Source organism: Barbatula barbatula, assembly GCF_947034865.1.
Source record: "Barbatula barbatula genome assembly, chromosome: 19".
Taxonomy (NCBI): Eukaryota; Metazoa; Chordata; class Actinopteri; order Cypriniformes; family Nemacheilidae; genus Barbatula; species Barbatula barbatula.
The window spans coordinates 1,016,794-1,041,799 of NC_136782.1; the positions used below are offsets into that span (position 1 = coordinate 1,016,794).

General features: G+C 40.9%; 3 protein-coding genes across 4 annotated transcripts in view; 1 reads left to right on the forward strand and 2 right to left on the reverse strand.

Annotated features, from left to right (window-relative positions):
• Window positions 1-2,744: 2,744 nt before the first annotated feature.
• otol1b (otolin 1b) lies at window positions 2,745-4,486 on the forward strand (the record flags this gene model as incomplete). Its single annotated transcript, XM_079481956.1, has 4 exons — window positions 2,745-3,144; window positions 3,236-3,325; window positions 3,431-3,502; window positions 3,585-4,486. 4 exons carry the CDS (start codon window positions 2,745-2,747, stop codon window positions 4,484-4,486), a joined length of 1,464 nt encoding a protein of 487 aa, XP_079338082.1.
• A 517-nt stretch (window positions 4,487-5,003) lies between these two features.
• LOC306909033 (high affinity immunoglobulin gamma Fc receptor I-like) lies at window positions 5,004-8,214 on the reverse strand. The gene is made up of 6 exons (XM_079482374.1): window positions 8,123-8,214; window positions 7,999-8,034; window positions 7,571-7,855; window positions 6,760-7,026; window positions 5,899-6,193; window positions 5,004-5,258 (listed from the first exon to the last, which is right to left on the reverse strand). The coding sequence occupies exons 1-5, from the start codon at window positions 8,145-8,147 to the stop codon at window positions 5,910-5,912; spliced, it is 897 nt and encodes a 298-aa protein (XP_079338500.1). The 5' UTR covers window positions 8,148-8,214; the 3' UTR covers window positions 5,004-5,258; window positions 5,899-5,909.
• Window positions 8,215-10,845: 2,631 nt separating this feature from the next.
• rabgef1l (RAB guanine nucleotide exchange factor (GEF) 1, like) overlaps window positions 10,846-25,006 on the reverse strand; it is a 45,206-nt gene continuing 31,045 nt past the window's right edge. For both annotated transcript variants that reach the window (XM_079481086.1, XM_079481085.1), the window contains 8 exons: window positions 16,124-16,303; window positions 15,410-15,558; window positions 14,499-14,659; window positions 14,195-14,276; window positions 13,191-13,323; window positions 13,003-13,094; window positions 11,890-12,146; window positions 10,846-11,802 (listed from right to left, as the gene is read on the reverse strand). In XM_079481086.1, the coding sequence (XP_079337212.1) occupies window positions 11,422-11,802; window positions 11,890-12,146; window positions 13,003-13,094; window positions 13,191-13,323; window positions 14,195-14,276; window positions 14,499-14,659; window positions 15,410-15,558; window positions 16,124-16,302 (1,434 nt within the window). In that variant the 5' untranslated portion in view covers window position 16,303 and the 3' untranslated portion in view covers window positions 10,846-11,421. The remainder of the gene's footprint in view (window positions 11,803-11,889; window positions 12,147-13,002; window positions 13,095-13,190; window positions 13,324-14,194; window positions 14,277-14,498; window positions 14,660-15,409; window positions 15,559-16,123; window positions 16,304-25,006) is intronic.

A 25,006-nucleotide genomic window follows, 5' to 3' on the forward strand; every position in this document is an offset into this window, starting at 1 on the left:
AAATTAACGTTTGTTTCGCTAGATTAGACCCTTATTCATTGTCTGGTATCGTTTAAAGCCCTTTGAAGCTGCACTGAAACTGTACTTTTGCCCTTTAACAGTTTGTAGTCCATTAAAGTCCACTATATAGAGAATAATTCTGGAATGTTTTCATCAAAAACCTAAATTTTGATTTGATTAAGGAAAGAAATTCCAACGACAAATGCTAGTGGTGTAAGCATCGGATTCCCTTTAACATTTCTCCCGCAAAAAGTAGATTTACGGCACCACTACAACCAGCGGAGACATAGTTTTTATATACACAAATTATAAACACACATACAGAGGCGGACAGAGTACACAGGTTCATTACTTGAGTAAAAGTACAGATACCCCTTGCTAAATTTTACTCAAGTACAAGTAAAAGTACTACAGTCAGATGTGTACTTAAGTAAAAGTACTGAAGTACATGTTTTTAAAAGTACTTGAGTATCAAGAGTACAAGAGTACATTTTCTAAATATTGCATTACTACTGCCACAGTGCTTACATTTATGTACAGAAACGTCCTACATGGAGTAATGAAAACTGTTAATGTTAATACCTTGGAGAATGTTAAAGGAATTTAAAGTAAAATAAAGTAATTTTAATCTTTTTACCATGCTTTATTCTTTTCACCTCTGCTAGAGTTTTAATGGATTTTTGCACCCACATTTGAACCGAACAGTTTTAAACAACACACCGCATACTCAAGAACATCAAAGCAAATACTCGGCTTACATTAATGAGTAATATTAGAAAATACAATTCAGCTAACAATTGTGTGTACATGTGAGTTTCTCTGTTTTTTCATCAATCAGTGGTGGCGTTTCATCAAAACCTAGGGTATGGCGAAATTTCCTCAGACCATACAAAAACGAACCACAATGAAACCAAATGATACCACATATATGTAACCGCAAAACTTAAAGTAGTAAAAATAACCCACAGCCAGATGTTGTCATAACCACCACCAACGTTAATCGACTATGAGACTAAAATATAAACCAACCATTGATCAGATTCAGCAAACAAGATTAAATATAAAACATGTCTTACCTTGTCGCAGGGTTGTTAAGCCTTGATTCTTTTCATTTTTAAGCTAATCCTGGCATAGCTAGTGGCAAATCGCAAAATACATAATAGCCTAAACTGCGACTGCACTACAAAGTCTTTCAGTACAATATATTTTTTTAATTTTTCACAGATAGCGTTGTACATTATGAATGAAATACAATAACAATAGTGTAAATTATTCGATTTATTAAAATTATTAAATGGATGCCAACTAATTGGGAAAATAAAGACCATCCCCACTACCCATAACCTCACACTTGATTCCAAAACCACTGTTAGGCATTTTGTAGACAGTTTCTTTGTTTTATTGAAAATAAATGCCTGTATATGATCTTAAATGTGGAAAATGCAGACAAACGAGTTTAGCCAAAAAGAGCTTCGAACCAACATTACGATGATGTCACGTCAAAACTACACATCTTCGGTCTTACCGACTATACGTCAATGACGCTATGTGAATTAACGGTGTTTATACATTCTCAAATACACATGCTTCCGACGCCTATGCTACATGTACACATCAGTGTAAAGTAGTTTAATTATCTATAATGAGTCTCATTATGCACACGTACTTTGTTTCAACAATGTTTTCTGAACGCTAGGGCCATACACAAACGCCGCCCCTGAAATCAATAAACCTAAAACAGCAAAGAAGGCGATATAGCAATGTTCTGACACACCTCTGAACCTGACCGTGTTATACACGCAGCATAGAGCAAAGAAGAGAAAATAATAATGATTAAAGAAAATCAGCTGACCGGTCGCCATGTTTTCAAGTTCATTTCATGTTATATTTAGCATTTTATATGACGCTATTGGCTACTCTTCCCTTACCTTTATTCTTTATTCATATAAAAATACCCCCAAATCGCATGAAAATACACACAAAACACATATTCTTCAATCGTGCATTTATTAGCTTCTTGTTTTGGTGAAGAAATGTCACTTTAGCTTCATCGCGGATGTCCTGAATGAGGAAGTGTACACAGGACGTGTCATGCAGACGTGAGATGATTGACAGCTGTGTACAGCAAATGATAGAGCTCTGAGGTCTGGGTGATTGTTGCTGATAGGCTCGCCCAATAAGTGGCGCCTGCACAATCCAATCACGTTTGAGAGGGAAAAAACTAATTGGTGGTTTCCGAGATTTTTCTTTTTCCTTTTTAGAAGTAACGTGTACTTACGGTTATGGATAGAAATGTAGCGGAGTAAAGAGTACAATATTTGCCTCTCAAATGTACTTGAGTAAAGTCATGAGTACTCCCCAAAAATTATACTCAAGTAAAGTACAGATCCCTCAAAATTGTACTTAAGTACTGTACTCGAGTAAATGTACTCCGTTACTGTCCGGCTCTGCACACATATACACCGACAAAGTGTGTTAAACAGGATTTTAGCTTAAAACAGCGTATCTGTTCGTCTACAGGCACGTAGTGTTTGTTTACATCGCAACATAGCCATCCACTGGCCTAGCATACATAATGCAGTGTTTTTATTTGCTTTCCCAGATCCATTTAAATGCAGATTGTTTTGATAACGCAATCATGTGTACATGAAACTTTTAAAAATGCAATGGAGGGTTTTTAATCGTGTAATGTTTACTTTGCACACAGAAGTTCACTTTTCTTCTCTTCTCTCCACAGACAGAAAATGGGTGGGTTCCGCATACAAACTATTTTCATAGCTGTAATAGCATTGACTTTCCCTGCATCTTATGACACAATCAAGCCCACTCAGAGGCCAAAGTATCAATACACCAAGAAACCACCTCGAGAGGTGCTGCAAACTACTGTACATGTAGGCAAGCCTACAGTCACCGCACGGATTGTGGACTACACCAAAACAAGAGAGCGCCTCCCTATGGCCATCACAGAGAGCACAACAGTTCCAGCAGACAGCTATATAGATTATCCCGCAGACACCACTGCATCCCCAACCGCCACCAAAGACAATTACACGCTAGACTACAATGAATGCTACTTCAACGTCTGTGAGTGCTGCCCTCCAGAGAAAGGACCACAGGGGTTTAAAGGAGACACAGGTCTGCCAGGTTGGAGAGGCTAAGTTACTGATCTCTAGTTTTCTTAGGTGTTAGTACACAAACAATGGGTTCAGTAGGTGTGTTTTATGTCATGTTGCAGGCATACCTGGAGAAAAAGGAGAACCTGGACCCAAAGGGGAACCAGGACAATTCGGGGCACTAGGGATCGCAGGGTCTAAAGGAGATAAAGGTTACCCTTTGAGAACATGTACTATGTAAAAATATTTGTCTCATTGTTTCCTGTGATCGTGGGAGGTGTCACATGATGTGTTTTCCCCATAATATATTGAAACAGGAGATAGAGGCGAGCCAGGAAGCACAGGATTGACTGGATCCCAAGGCATCCAGGGAAAGGCCGGAATGAAAGGTGGACTTTGTTTATTTTTGGATCTCAGTGAGACAGTAAGTGTATGCTTTATTAGAAACATGGAATATGTTTATCTCTACAGGTGAAATAGGTATTAAAGGTGAGAAGGGGGCTAGTGGTCTTCCAGGACTGAAAGGATCTAAAGGGGAAAAAGGAGAGCCAAATGTGAATGCGTCAAAAGGTGAACAGGGCGATACTGGAAAAAGCGGACCACCTGGCCCCCGAGGCATGACTGGTGAAAAAGGTGAAAAGGGGGATAGAGGAGAGTGTGGTTTACTTGGGGACAGGGGCCAGAAAGGAGAACCAGGTGACCCTGGACCACCAGGTGTACGTGGAGATTCTGGCCCATCTGGACAACACGGCATGCACGGTACTCCCGGAACACCTGGAGAACGTGGAGAAGCAGGAATCCCTGGAGTAAAGGGAGAGCCAGGAGGACGTGGGTCACCAGGACTCAAAGGTATGAGAGGTCTGAGAGGAATGAAGGGCGATCGTGGTCCGCAAGGGAAGCGAGGGGACCGAGGCCTACGTGGAATAAAAGGCCAAACGGGCCAAAACGGTTTGAGACTGCGGTCTGCCTTCAGTATTGGCCTCTATCCCAGTAAGTCTTTTCCTCCGTCAGGATATCCGGTTCGCTTCGACAAGGTCTTTTACAATGACGAAAACCACTACGATACAGCCACAAGTAAATTCAACTGCACCTACTCAGGAGTTTACGTGTTCTCCTACCAGATCACCGTAAGGAACAAACCACTACGAGCTTCTCTGGTGGTCAATGGGGTGCGAAAAGTTCGCTCTAGGGACACTCTACACGGTCAAGACATTGACCAGGCATCCAACCTAGTGATTTTGAAGCTGGATGCCGGAGATCAGGTATGGGTGGAGACATTAAGGGACTGGAATGGCGTCTACTCCAGCAGCGAGGATGACAGCACCTTTTCTGGCTTCTTACTCTATCCTGACGAACACCCTCTCCATGTTTAAACCAAGGTGCAAGGTCATCTTGAGCTGACCTTTACACTATTTGGACATGGAAGGTATGGGAATTTATGGCTTAACTAACTGAATGCAGTTTGCTCTTTTCTATTTGTTTATGGCTTCTTAATAGCTGTATGACCCCATATTGGTAACCACATCTAAACATTTTATTTGATTCATATATATATATATATATTTATATACAGTATATAGATGTACTTTAGGCTAAATAAACACCTAAACTACATGACAATATATTAGTTGTACAATGCATGGAGGGCCGAATATAAGACTGTCAAAATGAGGAAATAATTGATAACTTATTAGAATGCTAGTTTTTCTCCTTACCACGTCTTTTGGAAAGCAGTTGGTATAATCTGACAATCAAACATGAAAACAAATGATATTGATGAAGAGGGACATCATGTAAAACTTTAGTTTTTCGTGGATTGGTTGTTATGTCGTCCTGCAGCGAGTCATTCAGAAGATCGCGATCATTTCACTCAATACTGCCTTATTCTTTAAAGATGCTGTCTGTTTATTTTCAAGGTTATGCATACAAATCATTGAGTATAATACATAACATTTTGTATGAAACCTAATACAATTCACAATGTAGGCTTTGGGCCGCTGGGTTCATGAGCCCTTGTAATAAAATCAAGCAAGGATAATCATTCTGAATTACTTTTCTTGCCACAGGTCCATAAACATTACATTTGATTAAAAATATTTCCTTCTTGTAGCTTCATATGGGACTTGATTGAAGGTTTCTCACATTCTATGTACACAAAGACAAAAAAGAGGTGATGAGCAGCATGATGTCTTTTGTACTGTTCAAAAGTTGATGAGGCACCACACTGTATTTACGCTCCAGTTGCAATGGTATGGAATCTTTTCTGTGGCAGCATATTGCATATAATTTGTGGTAAAGGCAATAATCACAGAATGCATTGCCAAAAAGATCTAGTGAGCTTGCTGTCTACAAAGCATTTTTAAAGGAATTCCTATACTTCTGTTGTTCCATCTGTAAAACCAAGAATTAATCTGGGAGTTGAGTTTCAGTAAATACATTGGTCACTAGGAGCATCTCTGTCTACGAAGTCATATCTCAGATGCCTATGTGAGACACATAGTTGTAGTTTTGGAGAGATGCAAACTAACTGGAACTACCTGTGCTGGAACTACGGTTTTAATCCAAACCTTCCAGCCAATCAGAATCCAGTCCTCAAACAGACCACAGTATAAACTCCACATTTGCAGGTATATAAAGGATTGTAGATGCTCCCAGAGCAAAGGTTGTTGTTAAAATTTTGAGACAACGCTGCATATTAACTTTGCCAGAATGCACTGCACATTGAAATCGATTAGGTTCAGCAAGGCAGCTGACTGGATTTTGACAGAATATCTCAGACACTTACTTGGGTGCAGGTTAATCGACCTTAAGTTCCAGGGTGTTGCTCCATCGCTCCACGTCCAGACGTCTGACCCTAGCTTTACAGATATACACCCCAGCGTCCTGTTCCTTCACCTTCCAGATGGTGTATGTGTTTGAGGATGAGACCGGTGCCAGCCGGGTGTGGTTCTTCATAAAGTGATATTCTATTTGAAGGCCTTCTGCTTTAACATTCAGCCGCGTGTCGCATTTGATACGCACAGCCCTTCCAGCGACGACCTGACCAGAATCAACCACCAGCCGGGGAGTTTCCAACTTATCTGAGAAGAATCAATTCAAACATGGTTATGTTACACTGACAGCACTGTTAACATTGTCCCTTGCAAAAATAAGTATGCTTTCGAGATTCATTTTATTAAGTATATGATTCAAGGTATGTTTATAATTGTACTTTATGTGGTAAGTACCAGTATACTTGTACTTGTTCAATACTACTCGAGACAATTCTTTTTGCCAATTTTCCTTAGTTTTTAAACTAGTTTACTTCAAGTGTAAGAATTGCAAACTTAGAATACACAACATATTTTTCTGAGAACCACATAAAATATATTTCGGAGCATTATACTTTCTTATTTTTTAGATGAAAAGCAGTATACTAATAGCACTTTTAACTTTACTTTTGTTAAGGTGCTGCCGGGTTACTGCACGTTTTCTATAACATGATAGATAGCAATGCACTTTAGAGACACAGTCAGCATGCAAATGCACTTGAATGTTTTAACATCTGCTTGTTTTGCTGAAAGTGTAATTCATTTCTAAGATGCAGCTCAGTTATGTAGACAGAAATGAGAAAGACCTCATTTGCATCATGTTGCAGAAGTCGTACCGAGTACGTTTACAGGAACGGGAAGAGACTGGGCGGAGTGTAACACGTATTTCTCAATCCATGAGACCCGGCACCAGTAAACACCAGCATCCTCAAGAGTAACTTTACTGAAAACCAGCTCATTACTCCAGTCGACGTGGATTTCAGAGCCGTCCTTGTAGAAGCGAACCTCAGTTGCTACAGGATTGCCTCGAATGTTACATGTCAGAATGACAGTATCGTCAAGGATGGGAGGTGGAACCGGTGTCTGCAGGAGCGCCCATCCTCCTGGAAGAGAACAAACAGTAAACATGTGGACTCCACTGCACAGTAGCACGTTGATAAAAGACATAAGAATCATCGAAAGCAAATACTGTCATCAGTACTGTGGAACACAAAAGCAGGCGTTTATGCCAATGCTTTAAAAAGCACAACCCTTGACCAAGACTTGAGATATTGTGTCATATGGACGTCCATTAAAGGTGCTGTGGATTTGTGTCAATATCTTCAATCCATTCTTCTGTCATGTCGTGACAACTTTGAATACATTGAAAATTGTTAAAGATTTTCAGTGATGAACATCTTTTTTCTACTTTTCACAAATAGAAACTTCACATGACCTCAATATATATCACAATGGAATAATTCTATTTCACTTCGAAGTAAAACATGAGGCTGAACCAATTATGACAGACTGAACTATTCGTCATAATGGTGCATAATGGTGATGCTGCTAAATGTATTACATTCCAAGAAAGATCTATTAGTGCTGTTGCGCTCTAACAGTACCGTATAAATGTTAGATGCATTTTTTAACTCTGTAAATGCTTACGATCCACGTGGAGCTGGAGAGGCGGGCTGGGAAGTGTGTTCAGAGCATAAGGCCATTTCTTCGTGTCTCTCTCTCCCCGGCAGCTGTAGTTTCCACTGCGTTTAATCCAAGCCTCACTCGAATTGTAGAAACCCATGTCCTGTTCATCTCGAAACCACCTGTACCTCCAGGGCTGTGAGGGATCGTCGGGCACGCTGCACTCGGTCCTCAAATCGTCGCCTGAGAACACCCGCGTGGAACCCTTACTGACTGTAATGCTGGCCAGTATCGGCGCTGGTGTCGGCTCTGAGGGGCAAGATACAAAAACACTTCCCATCACTCGACATCATTGAGTTTTTGAGCTTATAGTGTATAACTTTATGGTTTAACAATTATTTGACCTTCCTTCCCAAAAGTATTAGTAATATAATCACACAGTTTTTGTGTACCTTGACATTTTGCTCTTGGCAGTAAAATCAAAATGGCTGAAACAGAAAAAAAAAGAAAACCTAGTTTGGCAAAAGAGAAACATTGTTTAAATATAAGACCTGCATTGTGATGTGGAGGACTCACCGCAGAAACAGTGTAGCAGAATCATGGTTGTTCAGCTGTGTCTCTTATGCCCTCATATATTCTCCATTTACTTCCCCTTTCTACATAAAAACAAGGATTTTGCATACGTTGCAATTTTTGGAGAACAACAGAATGTGAGAACAACATCGTTCAGAAAAACCAAAGATCCAAATACAGTGGAAAAATACAGACAAAACACAGCAAGTGCACTTTAAAGATTTATAGCTTATCAGTCTGATAGAATGATGAGAGATGATGTTTAACATTTCACATACATTTTGTTTTAGTTCTTTTATTACACCGCACGAGTTGAGACATGCATACATCACCTCACCTCCCAGCACACAGGAGTTTCATTGTTCAGCAGGATTTGGATTGTATAAATACAAAAAATGATGAAATAACAACTGTAGAATAGAGGATTTCAATGTTTTTGAGGTTGAACGTTTGTTTCGTGTGGTACATTTGCACTTATGCGTTCAAATATCATTTAATAAACAAACACTCAAACATAGTCTAAACAACATAGTTATATTCATTATATGATGGTTGTAATCAGATGGCGTTTTCTGGGGGGTTAATCCCGTGAAAAGTGTCAAGTCTGTCATTTGTAAAGTACAAATACCTCCACAAATGATCTACAATATTTAGTCATGTGCGAAATTGGCATCTCTGTGATTTGCCGGGACGTACATAATTTTTTCCAGGGTTGGAGATTGATGACATTTATAGCAGCATGCGGCAAGAAACATTGTTCTGCTTGTGATATATCATTCAGCTAGACCTCTTAAGTCGGCATGAAACAGAAGTAGCAATTGTCTTTTTTTCTGAATCGTGACGTATACCTGAATGAAACGACAGGGCGAGACTTGATTTCTAATCTGATCACTAAAGGTGAAAGTTTGCTATCTGTCAGTCATTGCAGCCCCGCCCTCGCGCCATTCCTTGTGACCAGAAGTGAAGAGAGGGCATTTCGAGGGGGGGAGGAGGTTAACGTTTTTATTTAAAGATAACAAGTGCAAATAATAAAACATTATAATAATGATGTGCACGGATAAAATAATTTATAATGCATACTGTGCAAAACAATTAGAATGATCATTTAATGCCGACTATAAGACATTTTCACGCAACAGCATATCCAAAATGGCCATATTAATGCCTTGACATCATGGTACCCCTTAGAAAAGATAATACATCATTGGATTATAGTAATATTATGATCTGATTAGTTACTTTAATTACCATCACACATTTTAAGTCATTCAGCCGATTTAAACAGAGAAAAGTACATAATTCATTACCAGTACATCATTGTGATCCTCACACTGAACATGGACCAGAGAAAGCAAACGAGTCTGAGGAGCTCACAAAAAATATAATAGGCAAGCATGGTAAAGGTAAAGGCCACAAGACCATCTCCAAGCAGCTTGATGTTCCTGTAACAACAGTTGCAAATATTATTAAGAAGTTTAAGTGTGCGGCCGCAAGAGGAAAATCCACCCCAGATTGAACAGAAGAATAGTGCGAATGGTAGAAAAAGGAAAACTTCCAATCAGATACAAGCTGAACTCAAAAATAAGGTACGTCACTTTCTGATCGCACCATCCGTCGCTTTTGGAGCAAATGTGGGCTCCATGAAGTCCCAGGAGGACATAAAAAGCCAGACTGGAATATCCTAAAATTCATATTGACAAGCCACAATTCTTCTGGGAGAATGACCTTTGGACAGATGGAGCTTTTTGGCAAGTCACATCAGCTCTGTGTTCAAGTTTTCAAAGCAGTGAAACATGGAGGAGGCTCGGTTATGTTTTGGTGCAGGGCACAATGACATCTCAAGACTATCAAGGCATTCTGGAGCGAAACGTACTGCCCAGTGTCAGAAAGCTCTGTCTCCAACAGGCTAATGACCCAAAACACGCTACAATCACCCAAGAATGGATAAGAACAAAACATTGGACTATTGTGAAGTGGCCTTCTATGAGTCCTGATGTGAATCCTATCGAACATCTCTGGAAAGAGCTGAAACTTGCAGTCTGGAGAAGGCCCCCATCACACCTGAGACCGCTGGAGCAGTTTGCTCGGGAAGAGTGGGCCAAACTACCTGTTAACAGGTGCAGAAGTCTCATAGAGAGCTACACAAAACCTTTGCTTGCAGTGATCACCTCTAAAGAATGTGCAACAAAATATTAGGTTTGTGGGCCATTATTTAGAAAATTGTGCATTCTTAGTATTTTGTGGAGGGCTACCAACAAATTTGAGTCTATCCAGAAACTGTTAATGAACATATTCCTACATTTAATAGCCATCATTTAAGGTTCTCTCTGCGTTGACTGGAATGGATTGAGGTCGGAAGTCGGATATTTTAGGTCATAATATCTGAAGTCATCCCTTTTGCTGTGCGAATGAGCCACACGCAATTCAGAAGTGGATTTCTAAATCCCACGAGGTGGCCAGATAATACAAACCCGTCAGACACAAGTCAGTAAGATGTGATTGAATTTATAAATTATATTTAATCAAACAAACCGAATGAAAATAACTTAACAGCCCAGTACATAGGACCATATCCGCATGCAATTCAGAAGTTCTTTCATGACACTGACCAAATACAATACCAGCTCCTTCCTTTAATTCTCTTCATTTAATGATTTAATCTCTCATATTTATGGCTTCACACACTATAAATTGGACACTGCATGCAATAGTAACACACCTCTGCATACAACAAAGAGTATGTTTTAATGAAGTAACTCTCCAATTGAATCATAAATTAGATTTTTTTACAGTGTAACATCTTTTCCTTAAAAGTTACATAAACAGTAAATAAATATCAGATATGTTTCTACAATAACAGTTACTTTTCTTCACCTCTTCACCGTGCTTTAAAACATTCAAGGGTAACAGAAAACCTTTACACTGTCCCATATCTGCGGTTTTAGCAATAATGTTGAAAAAAATGATCAGCCAAGTAATGAAGATGCACAGAGATTATTATATTCTCTATTATTAACGCTTATCAATAAATGATACTGTGCATTTCAGTCACCTTTATAAAGGCGAAAGACTGTGCAAAAGATATGTAAACGATACCCAACATATCACCAAAAATAGAATAAAGATCTACCCGGGAGAGTTTAATTTCATTTAATTCATTCATTTTTTTATGTTGGGGAGAGTCACATGAAAGAAACTTGAGTGTTGTCCGTGTCTGAATCGAGAGTATCACGTGTACATAACCCCTTGATTCATCACAGACGAAAATGTAACTGCGGATGTGCTAAAAAGAACCGAGGGATCTAGCCAGCAAACTTCTGCGGCTGTAGTGGAGGAGGCAGACTGTCGCTCTCTGCATTATCTGAGTCAATAGTGAAGATGCTGGAGGTCTGTGTCCTCACAGGCGGCTCTTCTAAAACTCCAAACGCAGTGAGTACCTGTCCGTCCTTCCACTGGATGAGATCAGTCTCCAGCTCACCTCTCTCCTCCTTTCTCCGTTCCCGCCGAAGCCCTGACGGCACACCAGCGCCGGGCTCTTCTCTGAAGCCATTCTGTGAGGAAGAGGCCCTGATGCCCAGCGGGCGCTGTGGAGAAGCCACGCCGGTCATGTAGCGCTCGAAATCTTCACTGCTCATGTTCAGAGCCTGTGCGTCCAGCTTCTCGATGAACGCCACCGCACAGCACTGCGAGAAGAACGTGGTCAGAACTGATGAAAGGCACCATGGAACACCAAAAGTACCAGCTAAAGGAAGTAAGAGGCCACGGCTTACCAGGTTAGTGAAGTAATAGCCGTCCTCTCCGCTCATGAGACGGCTGGGCATACAGAAGCGTGTGACGTACTGGATGTTGGAGTGTAAGCGCGGTGGATTGGCCTTCAGGATGATGTAGACGAGAGTCGGCAGAAAATCATCTGCCGAGGCGGCAGCTTTCATGCTTCCCTGAACGGCCGTAAGGATGTGTTTGCTACACCTGGTGACACACGCCAGCTTCTCCTTAGGCACCCGTTGAGAGTCCATGTCGATCAGGTCTGTTAAATGAAAACCAAAAGCGCGATAAGTGATAGGGAGAAGACAAAAACACAATCCGTCCGAAAGACACTTCATTGGATTGACTGCTCGATAAATAAAAGCTTCATTTGCTGGTGACCCAAAATAAAAAAATGTAAAGGGGTCATATGGTGCTAATACATGTTTTTCTGTGTCTTTGTTGTCCGAAGTGTCGGAACAAGAGATGCATTCTATGTAAAAGCACCTGCCTGAAACACCTTGTGTAACCACACCCCCACAAATCTACGTCAGTCCGTGGTATGACGCACATGTAAACACAAGTTAGTCAGTACGATTGCTCTGGAACCTGATGTTCCAAATATGGTGAGAGGCGTTACATTTCTGTCACGCGCACACATTGACCAATCACCACGCAGTGGTTAACTGGCCAATCATAGCACACCTCGCTTTTCAGAGCGATGAGCTTTGTAAAACATCTGTGCCTTTCAGAGAGGCGGAGCAAAGAGGAAATACAAACATGCAAGGTATGTGGAAAATACAGCTTTTTCAACCATAAATCGTGTTTACGAACCATAATATTGGTTTTAGCCGTGTCATATGACCCCTTTAAGTCTGCTTTGGAAAAAGATGCTATGGTAGGAGGATGGCACATTTGAACATACACATTTTTTTATATATTTCAGTTTTTAAAACATATTGTTTTAGTTTTTGTCTCTCTAATTTGTGTTTAGACCAAACTAAAAGTTGTCATTAAGATCAATAAAAACTAGCTTATATTTGATCATTTCATACCAAATTGTGACAATGTCTACAGCATCAGAAAAACAACAGAAATTGTCGTGTCTTGTGTGTCAGTGGTTTTATTCGCGTCTGTACCTGTGATGGCTCTCTCCACACTGTCTGAAACTTTCGGAAGCTTCTCATCTACCGGCACACACAACATCTCAATAGACACCCAGTGCAAAGTGCTAAAACACACACACACAGTCAGCGGTAAACGCATATTAGCTCACAATAGAAAGATCATCTGTCATGGTCTGTTGATGGTTTCAGCATGTACATACCCGATTCTCTTCTGGATGGCCAGATCCTTCTTCTTATCATCCGTGTGTTCAGGACAGAAGAGCTGCTCGTACAGACGACCCATCACATAATGCTCAACCTCAACCATCACCGTCTCAGTCTGATCCGCCGACCCTGAAACATGAATTTCGAATGTTTTTATACTGAACTCATCATATTTTCTATCCTCTAAACCTCACACGTACACAACGCTGCAGTCTCGTTCCATTATAACATCCCTTTGTGGTCGAAGCATATAAAACCTTTCGTTAGCTTGTTTTGGCGGTAGAAAATCGGATTCAATCTGAATAGGTAATGTCGCTCAGTGTCCGGGACCGTGATTGTTGTCTCTGGTCGTTAGCTAACTGCTCGTTCGGTTATATATGAAATAAACATTTACATTAAGAGGGAAATAATCAACTGAACTTGTTCCAAGTTTCTAGCGAGGTGGCCATACCAACAGAAGACAGTTTATTTGGAAAGGTGATAATTTAGGCTGCTAGGCTACTATGAAATGATAATCCCACTCTCTATGCGATTCGCCGTCCTAAACCACGCCTCCTCCAAACACATGAACGTATTCCGTAAATCCAGGAAACTAATTACAAACTAAATCCATTACATTCTTCTGGAAGCACGTACATAGCTGTCCAAAAGAAAGAGAGCAACCATTCAGACCCTCATATTATTTGACAACTTTCCTTCTTGATTGCTATCAGGATGTAAAGAGATTTCCATCCAGTCTGGTTTTATCCACTACAGCTGTCCTTTTTGGGGGTTCAAATGTTAGACTAGCGCCTGTACTCTCGATTCGGACACTCAACAAAACAGCAAGATGATATTTTAGACTCTTTAATAGCTGACTCTGTGCTGGTTTGTATTGGTTGCCCTTCTTTTGCTTTCAGCTAATGCAGTGACGCACTCGTGATGTCGGCACTAAATGTGTCTCTACATCATCTGTTGAAAATAAAGAGATTGATTTCTTAATTCTATTTTGCATGTTTACCCTTCAAATTGGTGTGAAGATACTCTGTCATGTTTTGATAGAAGTCCTGCACCGATTCGGAGAAATCTTCACAAACCAAGACCTTCAGCACAAAGCAAACACACAATCACCACAAGTCAGATTTGAGCTCCCATCCTCTGTACTCTGCAAATACAGCCGTCACCGGTAGCATTTATGTTATCATTAAGATCTTTGAGAACATTTGCCGGACCGTTTTCTTTCAGGAACAGAAAGGGATCAGGGCTACCGCAACGCTGATGAATCGCAATTTTGAAACTGACATGTAAGTTTTGCTCTTTGTCACCTTTTTATGTCCAATATTTTCTGTGAAGGCATGACACCGTTTGAAGATGTCATACGCAGGTCTCGGCAGGGTCTTAAGAAAGTCGATGAAGTGTTGTGTCACATGATCCCTCTCAACGCTGGTCTGTTTACTGACTGAAGAACTCCTGGAACCTGCAGCATCTGTGAAACATGGACACCAGACACGTTGTTTTCAACCTTCTAGCACATGCACATTCACAAGAATGAGAGTGCGTTCAACGTACCGCCGGCCTTTAACATCAACAATATAGTTATGTTTACATACAGTAATAGTAGTGAGGCCAGGGGAGAAGTTTATCTACATTGAATGTCTCTTCCTCAGTGTCACATGAGTGAAAGTATTTTTTTAACGATAAGCTTCACGATAAAAACAGAAGTGTGTGCAATGATTCTGCAATACATCCTGATAACTCATGAACTGCTTCTGTTGCATCACACTGCTGGTTCATCTCTACTGAATTGCTCAATCGAAAGTGTTCCAGTAGGGTTCTTGTTTTTTGACACAATAAAATAAAAGGTTCATTTCAATCAAAAAATGAAACCAAAACTATTATATGTTGGCAATATTGTCACGTTTTTCTTCTGAACACAAATGTGGAGGTTTACATTTTTTGTCCGTTGCCTCGCATTTACATTCAGCCGATAAGTTTATCCGGGGAGACTGCAAATGATGTTCGAGGGCCAAGAGCTCCAAGCTTCAATGTTATTGACCTTGCAAATAAGAACATTACCTTACAGGGTTTTCAAATGCACAGTGTGAAACATGAAGCAAGATAACCCAGCAAGATCATGCTGACCACAGATTTATCACAGAATGACCCTGGGTTAACAAAAAGCACTTCATTTATTTTTATACATTTCATATTTGCCCAATGTATTCCAAGTGTGTACCTCTCATCGCAGGTGTTTTGGGAGCTGAGTTGAAGAGTCTCTTCACTATGGGCACGCTGTGTGTCACTGTTTTGGATGATGTGCTGGTGTCCTGTGTTTGCTCCCCCTGGTGGCTGCTGGCGTACGCTGCCTCTTCTTCTCTCTGTAATCTGACACACACACACACACACACACAGCATGAAAATAAAAATTCAGTTCATAGCTTTGCCATACATGATCGCACGCAACCTCAAAACCTTGTAGCTTTACATTGTTAAGCCTCTTGGATTTTAAAGTATGCACATCACTGTTTCATAGTGCAGTTAAGAGGACACAATAACGTCTTGGGCTGAAATCAAAGTAATAATTGTATTTCATCAATGTCAAATGAGTTTAGCCGTTTATTGATTTCACATGATTGTATTTATCAGTAATATCCATCTTTCTAAAAGGTCCTGCCATTTCTTTGAAACGTTCTTGTGCTTTTTGTAAAGAGTGACAGCTGATCATCATGCTTGATTCTCTTTAACACAACTGACTTTCACAGTTTATTGATCTGAACACACATGCGCTTGAATGCCGTCACAATCTGATTACCCAGAGGGCAAAAGTGTGTGCATACGAAACATTGTTTCATGAAATAAATGGACATTTAGGTGGATTTTATAGAGATTTCACGCAGGTAGATTCACCTGCTGACCCTTACAGATGATGAATGAAATCTTTCTTTCTCACCTCTCGGCCAATGCTCTATCGTCCTCAATCTGCTTAGTTTTGCCACAGGGATTCTCTTCGTGCCAGCATATGGAACAGAGACCCTGCCAGACAGTGTTACCGTAGAAACCACATCCCCTCTTACACATCAGCTCTGACTGCTGGATGCTGATGCCCCTGCGCTCCACACCAGAGTTCATGCTTCACCGACAGAGAAACACACATCAGTTGGCCGTGTTCAAATCAAGGGTGGCTAAAAACGGCCAATCTCAATCAAATCACTGAACGAGAGAAAGTGTCATACTTTTACTGTGCAAAATGTTTATTATTCACTGACAGGGTACGAACACAGGTAGAATATATAACTGTCTCCCAACAAAATGTCAAGACATGTTGACACATCGGACCGTCACGTCACTCACAGAGAGTTACGTAAACAAAACGGTGCTGCTGTGACGTTCTAGAAAAGCACAACATCACATATCATGACCGTAACGGCGACTCTCAAGAGTTAAGAAGTCTAACGTCTTGCGTTAAATGATCGTCGGTTTCATTTGTCATCGGTGTCTGTAAAAATGAACATGTGTTACCTGACAAACCAGACAACTGTCCAAACGACTTTAATATGTGAAACTGGTCTATCTGAGGTGTGTAGTGACGCTTCATTCAAAATAAATCAGCAGCTAGTAATCGCTAGTCGCTAGATGTTTGTGTTGTTGACGGAAGTTCTCTCGCCACCGGAAGCGGCGTCATATACACGCGACACATTCTGCCGGTTGTTGCTAGAAGAGCTACAGCTTCGGCCGGAAGTGGTGCAAAATCTCGCCATATGATCACAATCAGTGACATTGCTCTACACCTACACAACAATAAACCCAAACTTACAATAATACAAAAATATGAATCAATTGTTTTCAGCGTGACGAAAATGACGTAGTGTTGAAGTGCGCATGCCCAGTGGAAGTAGCTGTGTCCCTTCTAGTCAAACCCCGTTCTTCTTACAAGCGTTAAAATAAAAGTCCTTATTTTAGTTCTGTGGCATTATTGTTATATGTTATTGATTTTAAAAGATGTAAACATATTTAGCACATGTTAACAGAATTAAACTACAACTTTTATATTATGAGGAACATATAAAGTTGTTTTTTACGGTCTTGGTTAAAAACTTGCTCATGTGGAAATAATAATCATATTGCTGTTTTAAATGACACACAAATATTTTAAAATCCATTGAAGAGCTTTCAAGCTAACGTTGTAATGCTTAGCTAATGATCTTAAAGGAGCAATGTGGAGATGCGAGCGGCATCTAGTGAGGTTGTGAATTGCAGCCAACGGCTCTAACAGGACAAATAGATGCTGTCACATCGCTTCTTTGACGAAGAGATAACGTAATCCAGCCAAAGAAAACAGAGACATTTTACATGAATTTATTTTTTTAAATCTCGTACTTTTAGTTCCCTTTCAAGAGCGGTCTCTCGACATTGCGTAGCCTACAGCTAAGCTATGGGGGATATCCCTCTTTCTCATGCGAGTTATTGTGCCCCGGCCTTACTGGACCGTACCATACATATTTGTGTTAATCCAGACAACCCCTTGTCACAGGAGTTTCAAGTGGCCATTTTAGGCCTACCCTTCGTTGTAAACTTAGGTTTACTTACACAGCTCTTTGCGGATTGTATATATGGTTGCTACCCCGTTATTACCCGAAGTACTACTAGTACCTAAACGTAAATAGGCATACACCATATTTTCCAAATATCGGTTAATTTACGCATTTCTCTGCAGGTTGTAATCTAATGCTTTACCAAAGTACTATAAACGGATAACTCGGGTGAGGATGCAGAATAGCTTTGACCATCCCAGGGGCAAAAATGAAACAGGACGGCGAGGTTGAGACCGCCTGCAAATCTCCAATTCTCTTCAGAGAGGTAATTGCCATTAAAAAAACATTTTAAAGGTCAGAAGCCTGATAGGTGCTGACTCCATAGGTTCAAAAGGGGCGCTAACCAGACCCTAGAGCACTATTACTAAGTCCTATGTTGGAACAATCCATCTAGAAGAGGCATCAGCCGCCTCACTCCACGAATAAAGTGGGCAACTAAAGGTTGTTTTCCCACAGAAACCCCATCAATCAGGGCGTGGCAAGCCGAAATGGTGGCCACATAAACCCTGAGAGTACTGAGAATTGACCCTGAGGACAGTTTCTCTCGCGGAAACTCCAACACTGACACAATCTGGAAGTGAATTGGGTCTGCATGGTGTACCATGCACCATCTGTCAAAAACTCTCCTTCTAAGGGCGTAGCTCCTTCTAGTTGAGGGAGCCCTAGCACTTAGAATAGTTTCTACTACTTCAGGCGGAAGCCCAGCACCTCTCAGCTGGTTCCCTTCAGGGGTGAAGTATCGCCCCGTGTGCTTGAGACAGGAGATCCCTCCTGACTATGACCGTTCATGGCGTGTCTTCAAAGAGGGATACTAGATCCGAGAACGAGACTACTGACGTGCTGTCCACCTGCACTAGGATATGGTGGCCTTGTAACTGCCGGAGGAAGTATTACAGGGCAAGAAATACAGCCATCATTCCGTGGCAATTCATGTGCCAATTGAGAAGATGACCTCTCCAGATCCCTTGGGCTGGACGGCCATTTAAGACCCGCAGCCCAACCTGTGAGGCATGCGTCTGTCGGTAGCATATTGCGATGACAACACGAACCGAGAGTGGGACAGATAGTCAGAAATGGAGGTCTGAACCACATTCAATTTGTAATGGAAATTTTCTAGTCTAGCTTCTTGATGTGTCTATCTATATGTTTATGAAGTTTTTATCCATGTTTTCTTCTCTATGTTATCATGTTTTTCTCTATACACGTCATACCACTCTGCCTTTGCCCTCGAGCAGAGGCCAAGATGTTCTGTTTGGAATAACGGAACTTCTCGTAAACCAGCTCGCGATTCTGGCTAGGGGGCAAAGGGAGGGGGTTTTCACGTTTTAATCATATATAAACTCTGGGTGTAGGAGGAAAGAGCGCCTTTGCTCTGCACCATGCTCATTGCTTATGATGCAGATTAAACGACAATAAAATACTTTGCAAAGTACCTGATGTCTCTGTATATTGCGTTTGTCAAAATTGAATAAGAAAATTCCACAACAATTTGGCGATGAGGTATGGGATCACAAGGCTGACGGAGAACGGACTAGAGTTGACTGATCATCCTGGACATAGCAAATCCAGCTCTAACCCCATACAGGGACGAGAGAACTCTACTCCGGACTCCAAGCTGACGTGATCCCAAAAGAACTCAGTGCAAGGCACAAAAAGGAAAAGTGGTGAGTCAGGTAGATTTCTGAACAGTCTGGAACAAAAGGGGAGACTACTTAGCGCTAAACAGTCTGGGGGACTGCTTAAAACAGTCTGGTTAAAGAGGGGAGACTACTCAGAATCGAGAGAGATTCTAAACAGTCTGGGGGACTACTAAGAAATGATATGGATAAACCAACATACAGAGAAATGAGGAAAAGGTGGGGAACGGGAAGTTTACAAGGTGTACCCTATTTAAAAGAAAAAGCTAACTTTCCAGAAAACGGTAAATTTAGTACCACAAAATTAGAGAAAAAAGAGAACATATGGGGAAAAAAAGACATGTCTACAAAAGAAAGGGAAAAATATGATGAAGCGTGTAAATGTTTAGAGTTATGGGAGAGGGAAGCTAATAGACGTGACTATGTTTTTAAAGAAATGGCATTGGAAGAACTGCCACCACCGAAAACTCCATTGTACCCTGTTTTGCCTGAATATAATGATGTAACCCCTCTGTCTTCTTTACCCCCATCTATGACTTGTTTCAAACACCAACCAGAGGATGATTGTGTCCCTCCTCACCGACATCTGAACCCGATCGAGGCAGCTCCAGTGCCCCCACCAGTGTCTCCACCAGCACCAGTGCCACACATGCCACAGCCCGTGGTGTGTCAAAAGCAGGAAAGAGCGCAACCAGCACCGACGTATAAAGAACTTTTGACATTTTGCAAAGAATTCTCACCCTCAATGAAAGAATTAGAGAGACTGTTGAAAGTCAAACTGAAACCATCTGACCTGAGAAAGTTACAGGGTAAATGGCCTGTGGAGGAAGTATTTAAAGAACATTCTGGACTTCAACCTGATTCAGACGGACCAGACATTGGTCCGTTCGAAGGACATCTCAGATCCACTTTTTTGCGGAACCTCAGAGAAGAGCTGAGACGAGAAGTGGAAAAATCATGCATCGAGCCAGATCGTGCGAGAATGAGTGAGATTGTCCGTCATGCTGTACATGCCGAAAGACAAACAGGCAAGAAAGAGCTTCAGAAGAAAAACACACAAGATAAAGAACTCCACATGGCTCTAATGAATATCGGAGGAGAACACGGAAGAATAGGAAGATGGCGAGGGAGAGGAGGTTTTAAACCCTCTAGTAATTATGACCCAGAGAAGTGTTTTAACTGCAAAAGATTGGGGCACTGGTGGAAAGATTGTCCTGAGCCTCGGAGATCACGGAGGTCAAGAGAAAAGGTAGATGGAAGTGAGGAGGTGAGGCATCATTCCGAGGGTGGTGAGTATGATTTCCCTTAGCATATGCAATGAAGAAATGCTTTTTCCTACTGTATGCAATGAAGATCTGCTTAGCTCACATTCCATGATGAATGAAACCGCTTTCTGAACTTTGCTAAAATGCACAATGCTCGTGTGCAACAAACTGCTTGAATTATTGATAGATTCAGGGGCAACGAATATACTGTGATTCACAAGAAGTGTTTAAATTTGCCAGAGTCTAAACTAGCTGTGTTTTCCCTAAATGCTAGTGGCTCTAATGTAAAATAATGTATGTCAAAAGGGTGCAATGCGAGTTGGGGAGTGTCAAATTTCAACACAGGTTTCTCATGTCTGACTGCTGCCCGATTCATTTGCTGGGCAGAGTCATAATGTGTATGATGACAGATTGAGCATGATACCAACACGACCCGTGTGCAGCGCTCGTACAGCTGTACGATGTAGTTTTGAATTACGTAAATATGATGTAGAATGTATTGCCTCACAGAGCCTCATGACGTTGATTGCAATGGTGTGGGGAGCTGTGGGTGTTTTGCTGACAAATATGCGCACGCCATAGAATGGGTTAAAAGGGATGACGTGCAATATTCAAATTTGTTGCACGCCCATCGTGAGAATCATGCCTGTCTGTCAGCAACAAGGGGACTTGAAGTGTTTTCACACACAAAAAAGATTAATGAAGAGTATTTAAATACCATAAATTTTGGGGAAGGTGCCCGTACAACTGTTGATAACAGGAAAATATTATGTTTGGTTGATTAGGAACTGTGAACCTGTTGTGATAACACCCAAGGGTAATTTTCGTCCACGCAAACAGCAATACCCCCTCAAAACAGAAGCCTCAAATCAGAAGACCTCAATGGCATAAGGCCAATATTCAACGAGTTTCTCAAAAAAGGCATAGTTGTGCCATGCCCAAATTTACCGGTGCGCACACCTTTTGTTTCCAATTTAAAAGATAAGAGAAAAGAACACAAAGTAAATGTCTTCAAAGTCCAGCTGGCAAAACAATTTGTTCGTTTTTTGGGTCACGAAATTACTGACCGCGGCAGACAGCTGTCCGCAAAGCGTGTCTGCAATTACAGACATCGCAAGTCCAAAAGCAAAGAAGCAATTGATATCATTTTTAGGGACCATTTCTCTGCTCAGACAGCAGAGCCCATTGCACTCACACGCGCATGCGAATTGGCTGAGGGTAAAAGTGTCAACATTCACACAGAGAGTAGATATGCATTTGGTGTAACTCATAATTTTGGCACACTCTGGAAACACAGGAACTTTTTGAAAGCTGATGGTAAAAAGATTCTTAATCACACACCGGGTGCTGATATGCTATCTGCCATTATTCTACCATCAGCCATTGTTGTGTGTGACTGTGACACACACACTTTTGTATCTGAAACTATTTTTTGCAGGAAGCCGACAAGCTGACCTTGCAGCAAAGCAAGCAACATCAGCCACAGACAGATTGTCTCCAGAAATCACTAACAAAATTCTTTCTCTTGCAGAGATGCAAACATTTTGCAGAACCAGCTGAGCGTGCACTCTGGAAGGAGTGCTCATGTAAATACACAGACAATGTTTGGGGGGCCCAAATGGCCTCACCCGTTTGCCAGAACATTTTTTCCCTGCTTTTGCGATTTTGACGCATGGCCTAGACCACGCGTCAAAAGGCGGGATGTTACAAGGCAATGTGTATTTGTGTTTTTTGCTCTCAAAATGTTTGTGCAGGTCAAAAGAGCAGTAGCAAACGGAGCTGACAAATCATTACACAGCTTCCAGGAAGTCGTAGGAAAGACACGCCTCCCACTGCAAAAAAGGTGTCCAAGGAGTGGCAACTCCAACCGTAGGCCATCAAAATGGCATCCACAATGGCTCTTCGCAATGGTCGTGCTGACTCAAACGACAGGAGGAGATTCGCAAAGGAGAATCAATTGTTCGAGTCGGGGACGCATCGAACCCCGAGAAATTAGAGATTATAGAATTTTGTTTTTGTGCAACACTATATTCCAAGTTTAATAAAACGGTATGGGGAGGGACAGTGTTACCCTAATTCTGCTAGGTACTGGGGAACAAATATGTATTTGTGTAGAGGTACGTGTACCTCAGGTGATGTGGTGGATAAGGCAACAAAATTTGAAAATGTGGGCCATTATGTCCCCTGGGACGGCCAAATAAAAAGGAAAAAGAGAAAGTTTTAGACTAGCTGTAACTCAGAAAAATTTTAGTTATGAGGGAACGGGAGCAATTCCACAAATGAGAGTAAGAATATGGAAAGTGACGAAGGCTGAAGCAGGTGGTGTTACCAATTCTAGTGGGATTTTAAGAACTGTTTAGATAGAAGAATGAAACCTGTAAGAGAAAGGGCGTTGCTCATCTTACATGGTCAAAGTATAAAGATTTTGGTTATCATATATGATAAAAGGGGGGAATGTAATGGAAATTTTCTAGTCTAGCTTCTTGATGTGTCTATCTATATGTTTATGAAGTTTTTATCCATGTTTTCTTCTCTATGTTATCATGTTTTTCTCTATACACGTCATACCACTCTGCCTTTGCCCTCGAGCAGAGGCCAAGATGTTCTGTTTGGAATAACGGAACTTCTCGTAAACCAGCTCGCGATTCTGGCTAGGGGGCAAAGGGAGGGGGTTTTCACGTTTTAATCATATATAAACTCTGGGTGTAGGAGGAAAGAGCGCCTTTGCTCTGCACCATGCTCATTGCTTATGATGCAGATTAAACGACAATAAAATACTTTGCAAAGTACCTGATGTCTCTGTATATTGCGTTTGTCAAAATTGACTCACCTTGATTAAGGAATAAGAAAATTCCACAACAAATTCAATTCAATTTTATTTATATAGCGTCTTTCACAATTTGCATTGTTCCAAAGCAGCTTTACAGGGGAAAAACGAAAAACCCAAGAAAGGGTAAAACACACTACATGGTGTTTTATATAATAAATCCAATTATTCTAGTAAATAATATCTAATGTCAGCATCTCCTGGTGGTTTATTTAGCATATTTTCCACTAAGTGAATGCTTGGCTGAAAAGATGTGTCTTTAATCTAGATTTAAATTGGGCGAGTGTGTCTGATCCTCAAATAGTGTCAGGAAGGCTGTTCCAGAGTTTAGGTGCTACGTATGAGAAAGCTCGACCCTCTTTGGTGGATTTAGTTATTCTTGGTATTATCAAAAGTCCTGCATTTTGAGATCTTAGAGAGCGTGATGGGTTGTAGTGTGATAGAAGCTCTGTTAGGTAGGTAGGGGCTAAACCCTTTAAGAAGAACTTTAAAGTCAATACGATACTTAATGTGTAGCCAGTGAAGGGTTGATAAAATTGGGGTTATGTGATCGTATTTTCTGGACCTGGTTAGAACTCTGGCAGCTGCGTTCTTAACTAACTGTAGTTTGTTTATTGATGATGCAGGACAACCACTAAGTAGCGCATTACAGTAGTCAAGTCTTGAGGTCATAAATGCACGAATAAGCTTCTCCGCGTCAGCAACACACAGAATATTTTGTAACTTGGCAACATTTCTTAGGTGGAAAAAGGCTGTTTTTGTGACATTTGAGATGTAATTTTGAAATGACAGGTTGCTGTCTAATATAACGCCTAGATCTTTTACTGTATTTGTTGGAGTAACAGTACATCCTTCAACTTGCAGTTTATAATCAGAAATATTTGGTTTACATGTCTTTGGTCCGATAAGTAATATTTCTGTTTTATTCGAATTTAAAAGAAGGAAATTACAGGTCATCCAATGTTGTATATCTTTAATGCACTCTGCCAATTTGGATAGCTGGGAGGAATCATCTGGTCTTGATGAGATATATAGCTGAGTATCATCTGCATAGCAATGGAAGCTGATTCCATGTTTTTTAATAATGTTTTTGAGGGGAAGCATGTATATGGAGAACAGCACGGGTCCCAGAACCGATCCCTGAGGTAATCCATAATTTACTTGCGTTAGATTGGATGATTCCCCATTTAAATGGACAAATTGATGTCTGTCTGACAAGTAAGATCTAAACCATTGTAGTGCCTGTCCCTCAATACCGGTATAATTGTGTAAGCGATCTAGAAGTATGTTATGGTCTACGGTATCGAACACAGCACTAAGGTCAAGCAGGACCAGGAGTGAGATGTTACCTTTATCTGATGCTATAAGCAGGTCGTTTGTAATTTTAACGAGCGCAGTTTCAGTGCTATGATGCGATCTACAGCCTGACTGAAATTTTTCGTGCATGTTGTTATTTTGTAAGAAAGAGCATAACTGAGTGCACACTACTTTTTCTAGTATTTTAGACAGGTA